At 55.3% G+C, this 20,363-nt stretch overlaps 1 protein-coding gene across 3 annotated transcripts in view; it reads right to left on the bottom strand.

The window, feature by feature from the left end:
- STK24 (serine/threonine kinase 24) overlaps window positions 1–20,096 on the bottom strand; it is a 92,799-nt gene extending 72,703 nt beyond the window's left edge. For 2 of the 3 annotated variants that reach the window (XR_007921145.2, XM_051850520.2), the window contains exon 1: window positions 19,698–20,096. Coding sequence is in view for 2 of the 3 variants with exons in the window: in XM_051850520.2 (XP_051706480.1) it covers window positions 19,698–20,006 (309 nt within the window). In the remaining variant the exon portion in view is untranslated. Of the gene's footprint in view, window positions 1–18,482; window positions 19,037–19,697 lie in introns of those variants that run through there. The other variant, XM_051850521.2, reaches the window with a different exon arrangement.
- Window positions 20,097–20,363: the final 267 nt, after the last annotated feature.

Below are 20,363 nucleotides of genomic sequence, written 5' to 3'. Positions count from 1 at the left end.
GCTCCCAAACGAACATACACACCCGCCAGAGGGAGACAGGAAAGGCCAAGCCTGACTTCAGGAGAAACACTTCAGGTTCACTCTTGGATCAAACCACGGCGGTCACTGGACAACTCGAATCCACTACTGTCAATCACTGGGTAACAGCTAAGAAGCAAGAACAGCAAATGTCCTTCTGTAGCAGATTAAACATCCTGAATTATATTACGCCGCCGAACACTGTCATTATTGTATTCCTTTTTTTTTTTTTTTTTTTTGACAGGCAGAGTGGACAGTGAGAGAGAGAGACAGAAAGGTCTTCCTTTGCCGTTGGTTCACCCTCCAATGGCCGCCGTGGCTGGTGCGCTGCGGCCGGCGCTGATCCAATGGCAGGTACTTATCCTGGTCTCCCATGGGGTGCAGGGCCCAAGGACTTGGGCCATCCTCCACTGCACTCCCGGGCCACAGCAGAGAGCTGGCCTGGAAGAGGGGCAACCGGGACAGAATCCGGCACCCCAACCGGGATTAGAACCCGGTGTGCCGGCGCCGCAAGGCGGAGGATTAGCCTAGTGAGCCGTGGCGCCGGCCATTATTGTATTACTTTTAAACAACACTCTCCATAAGGAAAAAGCAACAGACACCAAAAACTATCTGGAAATTTCAGAAAACAGTATTTTAGAACTCATTAAAACTGCTTTTCTGAAGCCAAAAAGAAACAACAAAGTTGAAAGAAATTGGGCAATCATGAGAATTTCTTAAGAAATGGATATAATTCAATTCTACTCATAAAATCGTTGTCACTCTAGGTTTCACTGAAGAAGGTGAAGAGAACAGGCCACCTCCGACACACAACGCTCTCCATTCAAAGCGCGGCACAGAAGGTGACCACCGTGGCAGGGCTGGGGTGGCCGTCGAATGGGCCGAGCACCATCTCGGACACCAGCAGCAGAGGTGGCAGACACAGCAGACACACACGACCTGGGCCACTAATAAAGAGGCCCCAGCTCCAGCCCCTACTTTCAAAGGCCTACTTAGCTCCCAGACACCACATGTCATACAAGCAAACCAACCAACACTGAGTAATTCATTTTAGGGCTTTTTTCTGTTTCTGGTTTTGCTTTTTTTCTTTGATGATCATCAGACCAGACGTAACGCTTACCCATGGATGGAACCATGGTCACCATTATAGGTGATCCCACTGCACCAAGACTACAGTGAACAGGGGATTTCTCCAGTGCCCTGGAAAACCCAGGTGCTCCTGACAGGTGCCCTTCACCACCAGCCTGCCACTCCTGCCTGGTCCCCAGCTCAACCAACCCAAAGACAAACAGGCCAGCTTATCTTCCAAGTGTCACCTGCCAACAGGTGCTGGCTCCAGTCCACAGTACAGGTGAGGCTACCCATGACAGAAAACCAAACTCCCATTTCCCACTTCCAAAAGGGTGTGAAGAGGCAAGCCCCAGGCTGGGGCCAAGCAGGTGAGTTTCTCAACCACCGGCAGAAGGCAGTCAGTGCTGCCCCATGAACCCTTCAGAGCTATTCACGCCTGACCACCGAACTCCTCAACTCCTCAGTGCCCCTTCTTGCCCGACCCGTTATAAGGTACAACCTTCCACATTAAGAAGGGTTTAAAAGATGGTGCAACCTTGGAAGCCCCTCCGGTGGTTTGCTGTGAGCCGTCTTCCCAGTCTTCGTGCTGAGACAGCTTTTGCACATGCCTGGTGTGACAGCTACGGGTGGGGAGGCATGACCAGAAAGAACTGCTAACTGAAACGCGGTTCTCTCTGCAAGGCTCACGGGGGCTCAGCCATCCCCCCTAGTAACTGTGGCCTCCTCACCAACTCTTTCTGACCAACTGACAGAGAGAAAACACACAACACTGTAAGCACCTTTCAATGCCCCAGTACCAGTCGCAATTACCTAAGCAACTGAATACCCCACTAACTCGAAAACACACAGCGATCTGCTGCTTACGCCCACGGCAGATGAAGCCATCCCTCACCGTGCTCCCCAAAAGGCAAAGCCACTGGAGAACAGGCAGAGCAGAAAGAACAGAACAGGGGTTTGGAGCCAGATGTGGGGCGTTCAAATCCTCCTTGACCTCTTGGCACCATCCTGGAGGCCCGGCTCTGAACACACCGGGGACCAGGCTCTGAACACACTGGGGACCAGGCTTCAGCAATGGGGGGGGGGGGGGTGGCTCACAAGGCTCACACCTCCTTACTTCTCTTACCAGGCGGTCACTCACAGACACTATTAACTCATGAATACAGCCTACTCACAGCGGCTAGAACCGTGGTGCTGCAGGTTCCCCTTTGACAGGAGAACACAGCTCTCCAGACAGACCTCCATCACTGTTCCTGAATCAGGAAACTGTTAGTCATTCACAACTGGGCAGTTCTTCAGAGGAGGTGAAAGTGTTCTTGCTTCTTCTCTGTCTTTCGTATTTTAAATAGGAGCAGCCACTTTGTGAGTTTTGTCTTCAATCACTACATCCGGGAGGGCCTCCAAAGGTGCTGTCCTCCCATGGAAGCTTGGGGACTCAGACTTCCTTTTCTTTTCTTTTTTAAAGATTTACTTATTTATTTGAAAGGCAAAGTTACACAAAGAGGGAGAGGGACGGTGGGGGGCGGGGGTGGATCTTCCATCCACTGGTTCACTCACTCCCCAAATGGCCATAATAGCCAGGGCTGGGCCAGGTCAAAGCCAGGAGCTTCTTCCAGGTCTTCCACGTGGATGCAGGGGCCCAAGCACTTGGGCCATCTTTCGCTGCTCTCCCAGGCAATTAGCAGGGACCTGCACTGAAGTGGAACAACCACGATTGGAACCAGCACTGAACAGCTAGGCCCGGGGAGGACCCAGCTACTGAGGCTCGGTGCTAAGAGGTCAAGGTGGATTTGAACCCCCCACATCTGGCTCCAAACCCCTGTTCTGTTTTTCCTGCTCTGCCTGTTCTCCAGTGGCTTTGCCTTTTGGGGAGCACAGTGATGCACAGGCCCCTCTCCTGCAAAGCTGGAGGCTCAAAGACACGCCCATTTTGCATACTCTTCCCATCTGGCTTCAGAAGTCCAAATCCAAGGCCGTGAAACTAAATGAGGCCAAAGAAAACCTTCTGAATTAAGTTAATCAACTCCTGACTTTAAAAAAAAGCAGCACACGTTACATACTGTGACCAGACTACAAAAATCAAGATCTGGGGTAGGCATTCGGGCCTAATGCCTAAGCCTCTGGTTGGGAAGCCCATATCCCATATCGGAGGGTCTGGATTCAAGTTCCAGCTCCACTCCTGACTCCAGCTTCCTGCTAATGTGCACTGGGGAAAGCGCCAGTTGATGGCTCAAGTGGTTGGTTCCCAGCTATTTGTGAACCAATGGACAGAAGCTCTCTTTCGTCTGTCTCTAAAATTTTTTTTAAAAAATCAAGAACCACTCAAATACATGTACATGTAAGTACTGCCCCCTCCAGGAAGGCTCTTACCTGCTCCTACTCTGCCTCACCGTACCCCGAGTGCCTGCTACAGTGCCTGCCACACGCTGGCCTGGGAGCTCATTCAGGACAGCAGGGGCAGCTCAGGCATCTCGCCCAGATCCTAGCATGGGGCAGTACCATGGCAGACACATCTTTGCTGGTTGAGGAATGAGTACTGTGCCTCAACAGGAGTATGAAAGGCACTGAGGGGGGCCAGCACTGTGAAGCAGTGGGTTAAAGCCCTGGCCTGAAGTGCCGGCATCCCATATGGGCGCCGGTTCGAGACCCAGTTGCTCCTCTTCCAATCCACCTCTCTGCTATGGCCCAGGAAGGCAGAGGAGGATGGCCCAAGTGTTTGGGCCATTGCACTCGCATGGGAGACCAGGAGGAAGCACCTGGCTCCTGGCTTTGAATCAGCGCAGCGCGCCGGCCGTAGCAGCCATTTGGGGGGTGAACTAACAGAAGGAAGACCTGTCTGTCTCTGTCAGAAAAAAAAAAAATGGGCCATTTGAAGGGCTGGCACTCTGGCATAGCAGATGAAGCTGCAGCCTACAGAACCAGTATCCCAAATGGGTACCAGTTCAAGTCCCGGCTGCTCCACTTCCAATCCAGCCCCCTGCTAATGTGGAAGATGGCCCAAATCCATGGGTCCCTGTACCCATGTAGGAGACCCGGAAGAAGCTCCTGGCCCTGGCCAGTGCAGCCATCTGGGGCGTGAACCAGTAGATGGAAGACCTCTTTCTCTCTGTCTCTAACTCTGCCATTCAACTAAATAAATAAATCTTTTTCTAAAATGGGCCATTTCTCCTTAATTAATAAAATTATCTCTGGCTAAAATAGTAACAAAGCCAGAATTCTGATATAATGTGCCAAGTTCCATACAAAGCCATCTCCAGATGCCCGGGGTCTGAAACCGTCTGCCTCTGACAGGTCAGAGTGACAGCAGCTCACCTCCACGAGACCAGCGCGTCACGAAGCGGCGGTCGCACAGCTGTTACAGGAGACGATTCCAGCTACAGGACCGTCAGAATGCCGCCCCCCCCCCCCCCGTCACTCTCCTGGAATTCTCCCCACTGACTTACCACCCAGCTGCCACCACAGCTGACCACATCATGGATTCTCTGCTCACACAGCAAGTGGGTCGCCACACCCCCACCGTCTCCCTCTCATAAGCCCAGCCTCCACCCCGACCAGCAGGCACTGCCCTACTGCTGGGAACCGGGGCCGGAGCCACGTTCCAGCAGAAAACCCCAGAGTGGCTGTGTGCTGACCCTTACGTCCCCTAGCCGCTGCTCCAGCAGCACTTGGCTAAGGCACTGAGACCGCCCGAGCAGGACCTCCCTCCCCCACCACGAGGAGCTGCTGGACACAGGCCGGCCTTCACCACAGGGTGGACTCGGCACACGGGCTGGCCAAGGCCCTGTCCCACAGGGTTGGAGACAACACCTAGGCCAGGCCACCGGCACCTTTCACCCTGTGCTGGAGCTGCTGGGAAGGCAGCCTTCTCGTCGCCCCAGGCTTGGCACCGGAAGCCAGGTGCTCCTGTGACCCCCTCCCTGTACCTGGAAGCACCCCCCCCCCCCAGCAGCGAGTCTGCCGCGGGTGCCGCGGCACCGGAACCGAAGCCTCGGAGCCCTCTAGGTGTGGAAGCAACTCCATTCCCTCCTCTCTTCCTACTTGCACTAGCTGGGGTTACTCTTCTATCGGCTATAGTGGGGGAAAACCTACAGAACCACGAGTATTTGGGGACCAGGCAGGAGTGGCAGGCTGGTGGTGAAGGGCACCTGTCAGGAGCACCTGGGTTTTCCAGGGCACTGGAGAAATCCCCTATTCACTGTAGTCTTGGTGCAGTGGGATCACCTATAATGGTGACCATGGTTCCATCCATGGGTAAGCGTTACACACCACGTAACCCAGCAGCACCAAACCAGGGAGGCTGAGAGAGTCCTCCCCAGAAACCCCAGAACCATCCTGGGGGCGGGGGGAGGGGAATGACAGCCTGTCTGAATCCCACAAGTGTAACCAGAGCCCAGGACACTGGGACAACATCCTTGTGAAGAGTCTGCCACCTCCCTCAAGTCACTCTACGGCCCTCTTCAGGAGTGACTTCTGCCCGGCCACACCGCAAAACACTCGTGTTAGGTGCCTGAACTCTGACTCCTGCTGAGCTGATGACCCTTTACAAAAAGCACCCCTGTCACCTAAGAAATTATGGGCAACCAGCTCATCAACCACTCTCACCGAGAGCTGAGCCCCCACCCCCAGCACCCCTCACCCACTCAGCCCTGCGCACCTGTGACTGGCAGGGAAAGCTGGGTGGCACGTCCAGGCTCCCCTGAGGTCTGAAAAGCAGCCCCTCCCTTCTCTCTCAACCAGCGCCCAGGTTGCAAACAGCCACAGCGCCCTGACTCATCAGCCACAGGCCCCAGTGCCCAGCCAGACTCTTTCCTCACAAGATCACGCCTGTAACCGCCTGCTCCTTCTCTACTTCCTGTCCACCACAGAGCCTCCTTGTGTGCACCTACTATGCCTCCACAGGGCAGCCACCACCCTGGGGGCTTCTGACTTCACTACCAAGCCTGCCCCAAGCCTGGGTCAGTCCAGTGCAGCATCACCGTATCTTGGCAACGCCCATGAGGGCCCCAGTACAGCGAGCAGCCCCTTCCCTCCCATCCAGCCACTGTGCTTTCAAAACCCAACACCAGGACATGCTGGGCACTCCACCTTTCCCGGGAAAGGACAACTGCTATGTGCCCCTTAAAAACAGTGAGAAGGGGCTGGCACTAGGGCGTAGCAGGTGAAGCCGCTGCCTGTGGTGCCAGCATCACTGGTGCAAGCCCCAGCTGCTCCACTTCTGATCCAGCTCTCTGCTACGGCCTGCAAAAGCAGAAGATGGCCCAAGTGCTTGGGACCCTGCACCTACGTGGGAGACACAAAAGAAGCTCCTGGCTTCAAATCAGCAGCCACTTGGGGAGTGAACCAGTGGATGGAAGACCCCCTGCCCCCGGGAAAAATAAAACTGTCTGTGGGATCATCACAGGGGCTGGTGGGCTGCAGGCCAAGGAAACCAGCAGAATCCTTTAAAAAAAAAACACACACACACAAACAGATTTATTTTATTTATTTGAAAGAGTTACAGAGAGAGGTAGAGACAGAGAAAGAGGTCTTCCATCCGCTGGGTCACTCCCCAAATGGCCCCAACGGCCAGAGGTGAGCAGATCTGAAGCCAGGAGCTTCTTCTGGGTCTTGCATGTGGTGCAGAGGCACAAGGACTTGGGCCATCCTCCACTGCTTTCCCAGGTGCGTTAGCAGGGAGCTGGATCAGAAGTGGAGCAGCCGGGATTCAAACCAGCACTCAAACGGGATGCTGGTGCTGCAAGCCAGGGCTTTACCCACTGTGCCACAGCACGGGCCCTGCAGAGTCCTTTCTGACTGGCCAGGCCTCTGCTCCTTCACTGCTCTGCGCCCCTGCCTTCCCCCATGCCCAGCAACATGAAATTCCTTGTATTTTTCCAAACACTCTGTGCCAATCTGTCTACATTCCTTCCGCCTTTGAGAGAAATTCTTCCAGAACAGAGCTCAGGCTTTGCTCATCTTCAAACTGCCTCCCTGGACGGTTGAACCCCCGCCCCCACAACCGCACTCCTGCCACTTAACGGCCACACAGGCCCAGGTCAGTGCTGCGCATGGCCAGGCGCCCGGGTTCAGCACCACTGCTAGGCCCCGCCCCTCGCTCACTGACACTGAGCACCTGTGCAGGAAGGAGACAACACAGATCAGTGACTACTGCCCTCTCACTCAAAAGTCAAGTCCTACGTGGACCAGATGTTCATTCAGAGCAGTGATTTTAGCTCAATATTTGCACTCGACAGCAGTCCTGCAGATTTCCCTAGGATCTGAAACTTTCAACTAAATAAGAAGACTAACCAGAAATACACACATAAAATGTAAGCTATTTTAAAACCACACACACACACACACACACTCATCTGAAGGACCTTTAAAAATACAACTCAGGCAAGCAGAAGTCCAGCTGTCTGTCTTCCTCAGACCCCTCATTCAAACACACCCAGAGCCTGGAGGCGGCTGAGTAGGGGAGAGCAGTTCGGTTATCCTGAGTGCACACACATACATACACACACACACTATCCTGAGTGTACACCCACACACTATCCTGTGTATACACACACACACACACACACACACACACATTGAGGGCCCTGGTCCTCATGCAGTGGCCCCAGTTTAGCCACTTAGGCACTGGGCACCTCACACCAATGAAAGTACAGCAATTTACCATAGAAAATAATATCATTAAGTCAACGCTTTCCAAAAACACTGCTGGGGCAGTGGCAAGGTATTTTTTCCATCTTTCTCCAAAAACAAAAGCAGCGGCTTTTCTTTCTAGACAGCAGAGCCAAACAGGAATGTGCTCCTACCTAGAACGCATCTGTCCTAAAACCAGACAGGCCTCCTGTTGAAGGAGGAGCTCCCATCAGGTAAGACATTCAATAATCTCCCCAAGGGTCAGTGTTGTGGCACAGCAGGTTAAGTGTCACCTGCAACACCCACATCCCATGAGCACTGGTTCAAGTCTCAGCTGTTCCACTTCCGATCCAGCTCCTTGTTAATGCTCCTGGGAAAAGCAGTGGGAGATGGCCCAAGTATTCGGGCCCCTGTTACCCATATGGGAGACCTGGATGGAGTTCCAGGCTCCTGGCTTCATCCTGGCTCAGCCCCAGCCAGCCATGATGGCCATCTGGGGAGTGTACCAGCAGATGGAAGATTTCTTTCTCTCTATCTCTCTCTAATTCTGCCTTTTAAATAAATAAGCCTTTCTAAAATAAATAACCTCACGGAAGAGTGCAGAAATCCGGGACAAGACTTATGATAAAATTCTGAATGGAAAACACCACAAAAAGCCTACATTTTGATGCAAGTCAAGATAACACAAGTATGTGCATGCAGACAAGTGGACAATAAGCAGAACAGACAATGGCCATATTCAGAGAGTGGGGTTAGAGATACTGATGCGGTAAAAGCCATTCAAGGGGGGATGGGCTGGGGGCGTTTCCACTTCCTTACGCATCTTCGAATCACGCCGCCCCATTGTTTTTTAAAGATCACGCACAGCCGGCGTGCCCAGGGCGGGAGGCGCGGCTCTCCACTGCAGCAGATGAGCAGCTACAGGCCCCTCTGCTGGCTTTCAAAAACTGCGTTATCACTGCTACCCAGCAGAAACCAGCGGGATTTCTGCTGCTCTAATACAAAACGCAAGAGGCGAGAAGTGTCATCGTCACAGAAGTCCAAACAGCCTCGTCCGATTGCTCCAGATGACATATTTAAAAATAACCCATGGGGCAGGCCGTATGTACGAATACTGAGGATATTATTTTTAAATGCTTAAGATATTCCATCATCGTGAGTAACTTTCACTCCAATTATTTGTCAGGATGCTGAGTGTCAACTTTGCTCCTCACGGAAATACGAAGAGAAAAAACTTGGAGAGAAAATACACACTTTTACACGACACACACAAAGTCAGGCATAGAAGATGCTTCAAAGTCTGGAGAAACAGAATGAAAAGGCAAGTTTACTTTAGAGACAAAAGACTTTAATTTCATAGTTGTTTCATGATACGCACTTTCCACTCATGTTCTGAGGGGCTGCTCAGCCTGTTCTCAGGAAAGCGCCTGTTCCACACACAGAGTGTGGGGGCCGCTCTCAACTCAGAATCGCTTTAGATGCTACCCAGGGCCTCTAGGGAAATGAAGATGCTGCCCCGCGACACTCTACAGGCACAACCTCAGTAGGCCGCGTGTCACTCCCGGCTGTGTGTGGCCATACAGCTGCCATCAGCACAGCCGCAACCCACACAGCCAGCGTCCGCCCCAGTGAAGAGGCCCCTCCTACCAAAAGCAAGGGCAACTCGGCTGACTTCACAAGAAAACCTGGTGACGATGATGATAACGACGATGGAGGAACACAAAGACACTCTTCTGTAAAAGTAAAAACATGGAGGGTGCTGGAAACACCACACATTGCCTGCCTCAACTGGCTGTGTGTGCAGTTTGATGTTAGTAGTGGCACCCATGGCACTGTGGCATAGCAGGTGAAGCCGCCACCTGCAGTGCCGACATCCCATATGGTCCCTGGTTCAAGTCCTGGCTGCTCCACTTCCTATCCAGCTCTTTGCTGTGGCCTGGGAAAGCAGTGGAAGATGGTCCAAGTCCTCCAGCCCCTGCACCTATGTCAGAGACCCGGAGGAAGCTCCTGGCTCCTGGCTTTGGATCGGCATTGCGGCCAGTTGGGGAGTGAACCAACAGATGGAAGACCTCTCCCTCTCTCAGCCTCTCCTCTCTCTGCATAACTCTGATTTTCAAATAAATAACTAAATCTTAAAACAAAAAAAGTGGCACCCAGGGGAAGTGAACTGGCTGGCAGGAGACAGTCTGAAGAGAAAGGAACAGAACACAAGCTGGCACGAAAGTCCAGGCTCTCTTCTCAGCTGCCCTCTCTTCTGAGGGCCTTGGGCAATTTCATAATCCTCAGTTTTCTCATCTGCAAAGTGGGTCAACAGCCCTTGCCTCAGGAGGGGTGCTGAGGACTAACCAAGGCCAGGTTGCCTCCCACAGTGCCTGGACCTATTGAGCAGGACTCCATAGAACCAGTCTCCCCTCCTACCAGGCTTCCCACTAAGGCCAACAAACATAAAACACTTTTATCTTCTGGACAGCCCCGGACACAGCGATGCCCGAAGCGCACTGCCTTTCCCACCTCCCAGCCAGGCCAGCGTGATGAGGCCCCTGCGCCGCGGGAACCATGGAGGAGGAGTCCCGGCACCTACCACACCTCCCCTCTGCTGGCACCCAGCCAGGCCGGCGTGATGAGGCCCCTGTGCCACGGGAACCATGGAGGAGGAGTCCCGGCACCTATCACACCTTCCTTCTCAACCACCTCTCACGAGAATCTGGTACAGAGAGGGGCCCCCGACACACCACAGGCACCCTCAAGGGAAATGTCCCACATCGCACCTGCAGGGGGCGGTTTAACAACTCTGAATTCCCACACTGCCCTGAAACCTCCTGAAGGAACTGCCGGCCACGTCTGGACTATTCTTCATCTGTACTCAAGATGGATCGCTATCAACTTCTACCCCCGACAGCACTCGGTTCTTGAGGGAAGCCGTGCCCCGAGCGCGCTCACGCTTCACTCCAGAACCCAGCGCACGATCCACTACCACGTGCCACACTGCTGCGCCACAGTGCCTGAAGCCACTCTGGCAAGCCACGAACAGCCACCACACACCGTGCTCATCACCACGGGACATGCGGCCAGCGCTCCCAGAAGCACCCATTCGATCCTGGACCTCAGCTGAGCACCACAGCACCCTCAACGTAAGCAAAGGTTTCTCCACTGAGGTCCCACGGGGCTCTCTGAAATACGCCTGTGCCCCGAGGACCCTGGGACCAGAAAATGAGAGAGGACTGAGAATAGTGGGTCTTGGTTCAAGTTAGGGAGGAGGAAAAGTAAACAATACTTGAACTATCACTTACTTAGAGAGAAGAGGCAAAAAAAAAAAAAAAAAAAAAAAAAAATCACACGACAAAGAGTAGTGAGGCCTACGGCCAGAGCAGTCCCGTAACCTCGGCTTCCATGCCACTGCCTGGCCCCGTGCTGATCCACCTTCCCAAAGGAGGACAGCAACTGGGGGAGAAGACACTGCACTGAGCACCTACGTGGGTCAATCCTGAAAACCCACAGTCAAGGGCTTTTCATTTAAGAACCTAAAAGCCTCCACACACTGAAGGGGAGAGAAGACACAGCGAGATTTCAGAAGCTGCAAAGTAGACAGCAGCACACAGGACGGGAGCAGGGGAAACTACTTCAGCCAGCTCTGCGTGGATCTAACACAAAACCCCTACCGGACCATCAGCAAAGAAAACAAACCTGCTTGGGGTGGCTGTCCCAGTGGAGCAGATAAAGTTGTGAACTGCTGCCTAGGACACCTACATCCCATATTGGAGGGCTCGTCTGAGTCCAGGTTCTTCTGCTTCTAATCCAGCTTCCTGCGAACGCACCCTGGGAGACAGCAGATGATGGTTTGAGTGCTTAGGCCTCTTCGGCCGGCAACAACAGGAGCCAGGAGCCTGGAATTCCACCTGGGCCTCCCACTTGTGTCTCAGGGAGACCCAGATGAAGCTCCTGGAACCTGGCTCAGCCTGGTACAACCCTGACGTTGTCATCTGAAGAATGAACCAGCAGATGGAAGATCTTCTAACTCTTTCAAAATTAGTTAATTAACTTAAAAAAGAGCGGGGGGAACAAGAGGAAGAAAGAGCTACGAGAAACTGACAGCTACTTCCCAGCGGCCCTGTCCAGTAGGAATGCTGACCGTGAGCTCAGCAGCCATGAAAGCGCCACAGGAGGGCCCAGAGCTGCCCCTGGCCCATGAGGGCCAAGCGAGGGTGCTCTCTGCCACAGAGGACAGAGACCAAACCCAGCGAGGGGACACGTGGGACCTGGAGGCGGAGAATCACTCCTGGGCAGTGAGAGCAGATGCTTCACCAGAGACGAGAACAACGTAACAGGAAGAGCTCCCAGGAGGGAAAACACACCAGAAGACATGCTCACTCCAAGAGCCGGGAAAGCGGAGGTGATCTCCCAGAAAGCCACGGAAAAGACACAAAGGGTTCGTGAACAGGGGCTTCAGCAACAGAAGGGCCACCACTTTCACACACACACACACACACACACGCAGAAAATGCAGACGGGGAGGCATTACAAATAAACAAACAGATAGATCCAGCAAAAGGCACGAGCTGCCCACCGGAGAGGGTCAACAGAGGACTTGTCATGAAAGATGAAAACACACTCATGCCAAGACCCACCACGGCGACCCCGGAACACAAGGAAACACCTGGGACCCCAGGAGGCGTGGGAAGAACAGGACCACGCACTTCACCACACCACCGCAGGCAGAAACAGCACCGGGCCCCCTCCAAACTCGGGGGGACTCACCTGCCGGCAACGTTCACCATGCCCAGATACGGGAGGAGGACGTGAGGGGGTAAAATAAAGACGTTTCAGGAAAACCTATGTCCCCCGTGCCCCACCACAGGACGGGACTGCAAGATAGGACCGGTGGACACGCCGGCAACCAACAGTGACAGGAGGCACAGAGAGCACGGCACAGAGCAGCCACGGAGCGCAGGCGAGGGCGGCAGAGGAGCAGCAGGGCACGCGCTGGAAGACGTCCAGGAGGCTCCACGTCCACTGCCGTCCTCCCTCTCAACTGCCCAAGACGAGGTCTCTCAACTGGTGAGGTCTGGGTTGGAGCAGCTGTCACAAGTTACCCGAAAACATTCCCAGAAGACAGCCGGGAAGGAAGCACGGCTTACCGGTGACGTCAGGGCTGCGGGCATGGCTGAGGCACACGCAGCATGCACACTGGGTGACCATGGTTACGAGGGAACTGCTGGGGAGGCAGGGAAGGGGTCAGGAACTAAACCTGATCTGCAGACACCAAAGCCCACTTAGGCAGTGTCTGACCCAGAGGGGACAAGCAGCAAACGTGCACCTGCTCCACAGCGGAGGGGCAACCAGAACAGAGCCGTGAGGACAGATCTGTCTTCCCACCAAGCTTCACAAAACCCCAACTAAACACAACCCTAAAGATCTGAAAACAGACACAGGATGGTCCTTCGGAGACTCAGCGCCTGAAGTTCTTCTTGGAAACCTGAAGAGGCTTCACATAATGGCAAGACAACCCCAGCTGCCTATCTGGTAGATGCTCTTTAAAAGCCTGAACCCCACCCCCCATTTAGTCACTCACCAACAGGGGACTAACGAAAAGGTTTCTTTGCTGACCCAGAACCGTCAGGCAAGCATACAGAGGCTCCCCCAAGTCAGCAAGCCAGGCCCTCCAGTGCTGGAAGACTTGGGCCACCCATGCTGGCAGAAAGCAAAAGTCCATCTTGCTTGTGTCTTCCCCAGCCTGAACCCTGGGAACCAGACAGCCATGGAGGGCCAGCAAAATCCACCTTGACCCCAGCAACCAGGTGCTGGAATCGCCATTTTCTTCTCTTTCCCAAAACATTTGGCACTGAAATTTTTAACCTACTCCACAGCAGAAACAGGAATTATGGGAAAGGAGGGATACAGACCAGTCCAAAGGCAGAGGCTGCTCCTACCGAGCACACAGGGATAAGCCAGGGCAATTTCTACTTCCTGCAGTCACTCTGGCCGCAAGATCCCAGTAGTGATAATCACGCTGAGCTAAGGATAAAAAAAAGCCACAGGAGGGTGGGCTGGGTGTGGGCCACTTCCTGCAGGTATGGAGTTTCCAAGCGGGCAACTCTGAATCACTGCGAGAGAAATTTCCCAAATAAAAAGCGACAGGTTTCTGAAGACACCACCAGACCCTGGCTCTGGAGTAAAGGAGCAGCGGCCGCTCTGTCTGACTCTCACACTGCCTCTCATACCAGGGACCTCAAAAACACCGGCCGGGGCAGGCGTTTGCTAGCACTGTGACACTGCTTCGGATGCCTGCATCCCATACTGAAATGCGAGGTTCAAGTCCTGGCTCCATTTTGATTCCAGCTTCCTGCTATGCACACCCTGGGAGGCAGCAGGTGCTGGCTCAAGTACCTGGGTCCCTTTCACCCACGTGGCAGACCTGAGAGTTCCCGGATCCCACTTCAGCCTGGCCCAGCCCAGCTGTTAGAGGCATTTGGGGAGTGAACCAGTGGACAGAAAGGCTCTCTTTCTCATTCTGTCTTTCAAATTTAAACAAGCATAATTACAAATAAATACTGTCCAAAGAACAGCCACGCCACCTGCAGCAAATGAGGCAGCTCAGTTCCAGGCATTAGCACAGCAGCTCAAAGACCACCAGAAGCACCTCAAGGAGCGAGGCAAGCAACGCTGTGTGCGGGGACACGGAACACACGCTTCCTCCGCAGCCGGAAATCACGTGACACCACGTCCGCCGTGAAGGTCTCTCCGGCCTCAGTGAAACGCTATCAACAACATTCCCAGATCTGGAATTAGCAACACCATGTCCTGGACTCCCGCAAAAGTTACTATCTTTAATCAAAAAAAAAAAAAAAAAAAAAAATTCCTGTCTTCCCCCTTCTGAAAGAAAAGAGAAGAGGAAAAACTTACTTCCAAGGAAAACGAAGTCTTAGCGTGGTTACATCTGTTGACAGAGGAAGGGGCCGCGGCCGTGGCAATCGGCAGTCTCCATCGCCCTCGGCACTCGCCTGCAGCACGCAGCCCCCAAAGCGTCAGGATGCAGGCGGGAGGGGTGTGCATGAGGGTCGATAAAGTGCTCACTGAGGGTTCCAACCACCACGAGGGGAGTAACCCCTGCTAAACCCGCACCTGGGCTGCCTGCGGCCACCTGAGCTACCACACTCAGTTACCCTGGGCTGCTTCTCGCCTCAGGTGCTGCAACACCGACTCCAACCACCTTCATCTGGGAAAGTCCGGAGGGCTACAGAATACGATGCTCACCTGTTCACGGCGCGCTGGCTGCCCCGCTGCCTCCCCAGGCTCCCGTACTAGAACCCCATGTTTGCAGCCGTGCTCCGCCACTTGCCGGGCACCAGGCTACTGAGCCCGAGGGTCTGGCCTGTGCCGCCCATGGCTCCTGGCGCCATGCTCTGCACGATCCCCATCTACTGCAGCACTGGAAGGTTCCATGCGTGAGCCTTCCCCAGGTGTCCTCAGAACCCAAACCTCACAGCTGCGCTGAGTGTCCACACAATGGGCCCGCTGACCTCCCCCCGCCCCGGGGAGACTCGGGCAGGCACCTGGCAGGGAGGCAGCAGACACCACGGAAGGGCAAGAGCCCTTCGACCACAATGTAATGCGGCTGCCCGTCTGTTTGTCTTCACTTCCCAGACTGCTAGAGCACCCAGGTTTCCCCAGTGAGGGGTTTGGGGGGGTGCTTAGAGCCCTGGAAAAGAGCTCCCACTGTGCCCAAATGGCCACCAAGCCAGTACAGAGGGCACTCCCAGCACAGGCCTCAGTCTCAGGCAGCTGGAACAATGCAAGGAGATCAGGGGACAGAGGAGGGCAGGATGACATCAACAAGTAGAAACCAAGTGTTTCAGCTCTTCTTTCAATTGTCTGCACTTTCAAATAAGAGCGTCTTCAGTTCACCACAACCTCAAAACAGGCTGAATTAACAGGCCCTGCGTCCACGTGAGTCAGGTGATGCTGTGTTTTCAAGCTGTGGGTCATGACCCAGGGGGCTGCACAATCCATCCAGTGCTGCAACCAGCGACGGCACAGTAACACACAGCGCAGCAGGAGTGACACGGACGAGCTGTGCCTCCTGAAATTCTGCTCCGGGTCCCAGCGTCAAATCCACTGCTGCCACAGAGCAGGACCCAGGAATTTCTCAAAGCGGACTACCAGAGTTCCGCGGCCGAAATTTCTAAGTCAGAAACCCCATTCTTTGAACGCTGCAATTAATGTAAGTGCACAGCTGAGGGGTGCTCCCTTATCCCCACCCGCAGCAAGCTCTTTTCATCTGAATTACAGAGAGGAACAAGGGGTGTGCACGGGACGGCGGCACGCACGGCCCCGCGTCAGCCCGAGTTCCAGTCATCCGCAGCTACTCCACGCACACTCAGCTCGTGAGTTCTACCTTTGCCTCCTATGGTGACAGAAAAATGGGGTTGGGAGGGAAGACCCCAGAAACTTCCACTAAGTAGTTACTAAAAATTGTAACATTAAGGTTTACCCTCGCCTGGCACAGGAGCGCTCAATAATGTGGCTGACTGGATACACTAAATGCACATTGCGCGTTTTCTAATTGCTTCAGTACTTCCAGTGTGGATAAGCTCTGCAAAAGTAGCAACAGAAACAAGGCAGCAGGGGGAGGAGTGTCCTGGAGGCAGGACACAGTCTCCTACCCTGGGCTCCGTCAGATGTACAGGACACCCTTGCCTCAAGCAGTAACAACCAAGGGGGCACAAAACTAACTGGCCAGACACTGAAAGACAGTCTCTCGCTACAATGCTAATTCATCTGGGTTAAATTTTTTTTTTAAAGCATTCTTGCCCAGGCTATCTGAATTCACTCTGCAGTTCTCCGAGTCCTGCAGCAAACTCCTTATACCCCCTGGTCAGACACAGGACAGACAGGAAGGAGAGGCGGTGTGCTTCTCCTCAGATCAGCCAGGTGTGCCTCATGGAACCACAGCCCCAACTCTAGGGACCCGTCCCAGGGCCTGCAGAGTCTCGAGGGGGCAGGGCAGGGAGGGGGAAGGAACGTTCTCCCCCACCGGCACCCTGGAACTGGCTTCAGCCCGACGCACCAGCAGGCAGTACCGTCTGCAGCCACTCTCACACCTCTGCCGCTCAAACACAGGAAGATGCTCTTCTTCTCTACTGAGAACTTTTACTCATCTTTCATTCTGAGAAAGCAAAATAAAAAGTTCCCTAGTAACACCACCTGGCAAAGGCACCGTACTGGGGAGGCGGCAATGGTTTCAAAACAAAAATTTGCTTTTTTTCCCAAGATTTAAACATTTGGGCCCACTCTAAGGGTGGGGGGGGGGGGGAGTAAGAGACCAAGCAGTGACCAGACACTGAGTTCCCAGCACCAGCCGAGGGGCTTCAGGTACCTTTCCGGATGGCACTGAGACAATCTGTGGTTACAGCCCGTGTAACACAGGGCAACAATCTAAAGGTAAATCGCATTTTTTAACATTACAAGAGGTCTTCTTACTCTACTAGTCAGAAACTCTTTTTCACCCTGTTCACCCTGACCTTGATGCCTTGAACGTTCAAACCAAAGCAGGAGTGTTAGGAAACACCCCCCGCCCCATCAGATTTTTACCTAGTGGTCAGCAGAAACTCACATCGCACGTTAAAGAGCTCTCAATGAGATTCAAAAAACACACTCTGGCACCCGCCCATCCTAAGATAGTTTGTTACTCCTAAAAAAAAAAAATTGCCTGAAATTCTGGCTACCACTGAAGTGGTGACACTGAGCTCCTATTTTGCTAGATTTCAAACCTGAACAATGAAATCAGGCTTTCTTGCTATGGTTTTCGGGGGACAGGGGGATGGTTTCCAATGGAGGAGGAGCAGAGGTCCAGGGGCGATCCTCAGCCCTCCCCTCCATGTCTACAAAATAACAAAAAATCTTTTTTTTTTTTTTTTTTTTTGGCCGATCTCCGGAAGCTCGTGCGTTCTCCCGCCCGGCTGGGCTGTCCGGGAAAAAACAAAACTTCAGGGGCACACTGCACAGCAACGCGAGGCTGGAACCCGCATCGCGCCGCCACCCTTTACCGACGTGCTCACGGACATGACAAGTTGGCTCGCGATGGGGGTTTCACTTTTTTTTTTTCCAAGAGCTAGAAACATAGTCACCTACGGAGGAAAAACTTGGAAGGCGTTCGCGACCATCGAAAATCCAACGCCTCCCCCCACTTCACCCCCCAAAAAAGGGGACCGCTAGGCCAAGCAGCCACAAAGCACCAACAGCCAGGTCCACGGCGCGGAACTCCTCTAAATCCCACCAAGTCGCCAAGTGGAACTCCAGCGCCGGGCCAGGGGCCTGCGCCAGGCCGGGGGCCCGCACCTTCCCGCACCGCGCCCTGTCCGCGCGCCGGCGCCCCTCCCTCCGCCCGCCGCCCGAGGAGCCGAGCCCCGCGCGGGCCCGGGGGGCCTCCACCGCCCCCGCGCCGCCCGGGGCCTCCAAGGGCACGTCTTCCCCTCCCGTCTCCCCCGGCGCGGGGCCGCCGCAGGCCCTGCACTGCTCAGGACTTGGGGGCCAGGCGCCGGTGCCCCACATCCGCACCCAGGCCTCGGTGCACCCCCCACCCCGCGCGCCCCGCCACACATCCACACCCGGCCGCCGCGGCCCGCGAGCAGCCCCGGGAGTAGGGCCCGAACCCCGGCCGACGCGACCCCGGAAGGGAGAGCCTGGGGGGGGGGGGCCCTGTTTACACCGCCAAGTTGCCCGCTTCCGCCCCAGCCCCGCATCCCCAGTCCCTGAGGCCCGCGGCTGCCTACCTGCATGCCGGGCAGGCCCGACTGCACCGGGGAGTGAGCCATGGCGCGCAGGACGTCCACTTCCTGGGACGGGACGGCCGGGCCGCGGCGATCCGCGCGGGCGACCAGGCCCGCGGGCCGCGCCGGATCCCGAGGCCACCCCAGCCCCGGCGGGTCCCGGCAGCCGGCGGAGCTCAGCGACGGGCGCCGGGCCGCGTCTCCATGCACGGCGCCCACACGGGGCGCGGGGGGCCGAGCGCGAGCCGCCGCCGCTGCCGCCGCTGCTTCTCGGCGGGAGCCGGGCGGCCTGGGCCCGCACGTACTCGCCGCCTGGACCCGGAGTGGGCGCGCACCACCGGCGGAGCCCGCGAGCGCCGAGAGCGCCCCGCCCCGGCCCGGCCCCCGCGCCCGCCCCCGCGGCCCGGCCGGGGACCCCGCCCCGCGCTTCCGGGAGGCGGAGGAGGGGAGAGGGAGGAAGAGGAGGAGGCCCGGCGGCCGCCCGGGCGCCCTAGGCCGCAGGCGCCGCGCCGCCGCCTGCCGGCCGGGCCTGCATCCCAGCGGCTCCCGCGCGCGCTCCCACGCCCCCCGGGGGGCGGTGCCGCGCCGCGAGGGCGTCCGCCGGGGCGCGAGCGGGTCGGAGCCCCGCGAGCCGGCTCGGGCGCTGAGGCGATCCCGGGCCGCCCGGCCGCCGCTGCACTGTGCCCGCGCCCCGGGCGGCCTTCCTAGACGGGGGCTGGGCCCGGGGCTGCTCCCGCAGGCCGCGGCGGAGCTTCTGCGGCGTGTGAGGAAGTTTCCGACCGCCCGGAGGCCGGGGCGGCGACTGTATGCCGGGCGTTTGCTGACTGAACGCGGTGCCGGCAGCGCGGCTGCGAGGAGCGAGCGGGGAGGGCCTGCGGGCCGCCCGCCGAGCCGGAGGAAGCGGCGTGCGGACTTTGCCCCGCGCCTCTCCGGGCCGGGAGTGCCCGTTCTGCCCGCTGGCTGTGCGAGGTGAGGCGGCCACAGCGAGCCCCCAGAGGCCGCAGGACGCGGTAAGCAGAGTCCGAGGTGTCGCAGCACCGCACCCCTGCTTGTGCTGGGAGCCCCGGGAGACCTCAGGCCGCCTTCCTGGCTGTCACAGGGACACTGCTCACTTACAGAGAAGCCGGGGCGGTGACTCTGGGGAGGATGTGACAAATACAAGGCAGAAAAGCAGCCGCTTACGAGCTTACCTAAATTCTGTACCGCTAAGAAACGTACCTCGGGAGAAGAGCCAAACCAGAAGGAACGTGCACTCTTCGAGGGCCCGTCGTGTTCAGCCTGGGAATTCCACCCAAAGTGACACAGCCTGAGGAAATGACTAGAACGTATCGAAAGCTGCAGCGAAGTGGCATTTAGAATCCTGGGGAATCTACCGTGGAAAACCCTAACAGATGCAGTAAACAGTGTTTTCGTTACGTACTCACTGAAGAAAACGTAGGAACCAAAACAATGCACAGGCACTTCAGAAAGTTCATGAAAAATGGAATTAAGGGGTATTTGTATGTTGCATAAGGTTTTGAAATCCATGCTGGTTTTTCATAATACACATTGTAAACTTTTTAAAAGGCCCTTTGTGTAGTTTGATTTCAAGCTACTGCATATAAATTAATTTTAGAAACGTGTGTGTGTGTGTGTGTGTATTAGTAGAGAAAAACCTAGAAGTATATGCACCAAAATTTAGCTGTCTGGAATTAAAGATGATTTTTCTGGTCACTAATCAGAGCCAGAGGAGACCATCGTGCTGAGATACAAATGGACAGTAACATCAGAGCACTGATCTGAAGCAATACCATGGGAAATGCTCAGAAATTGTGAGGATGTGAAATGAGGGGTAGAAGACACTGGACCATAATATTCCAGATATAAAAAATAATCAGAATAATA

This window comes from Oryctolagus cuniculus, chromosome 9 (assembly GCF_964237555.1).
Source record: "Oryctolagus cuniculus chromosome 9, mOryCun1.1, whole genome shotgun sequence".
Taxonomy (NCBI): Eukaryota; Metazoa; Chordata; class Mammalia; order Lagomorpha; family Leporidae; genus Oryctolagus; species Oryctolagus cuniculus.
The sequence above is the reverse complement of the archived record's forward strand: the minus strand, read 5'-3'. Positions and strand labels throughout refer to the sequence as shown.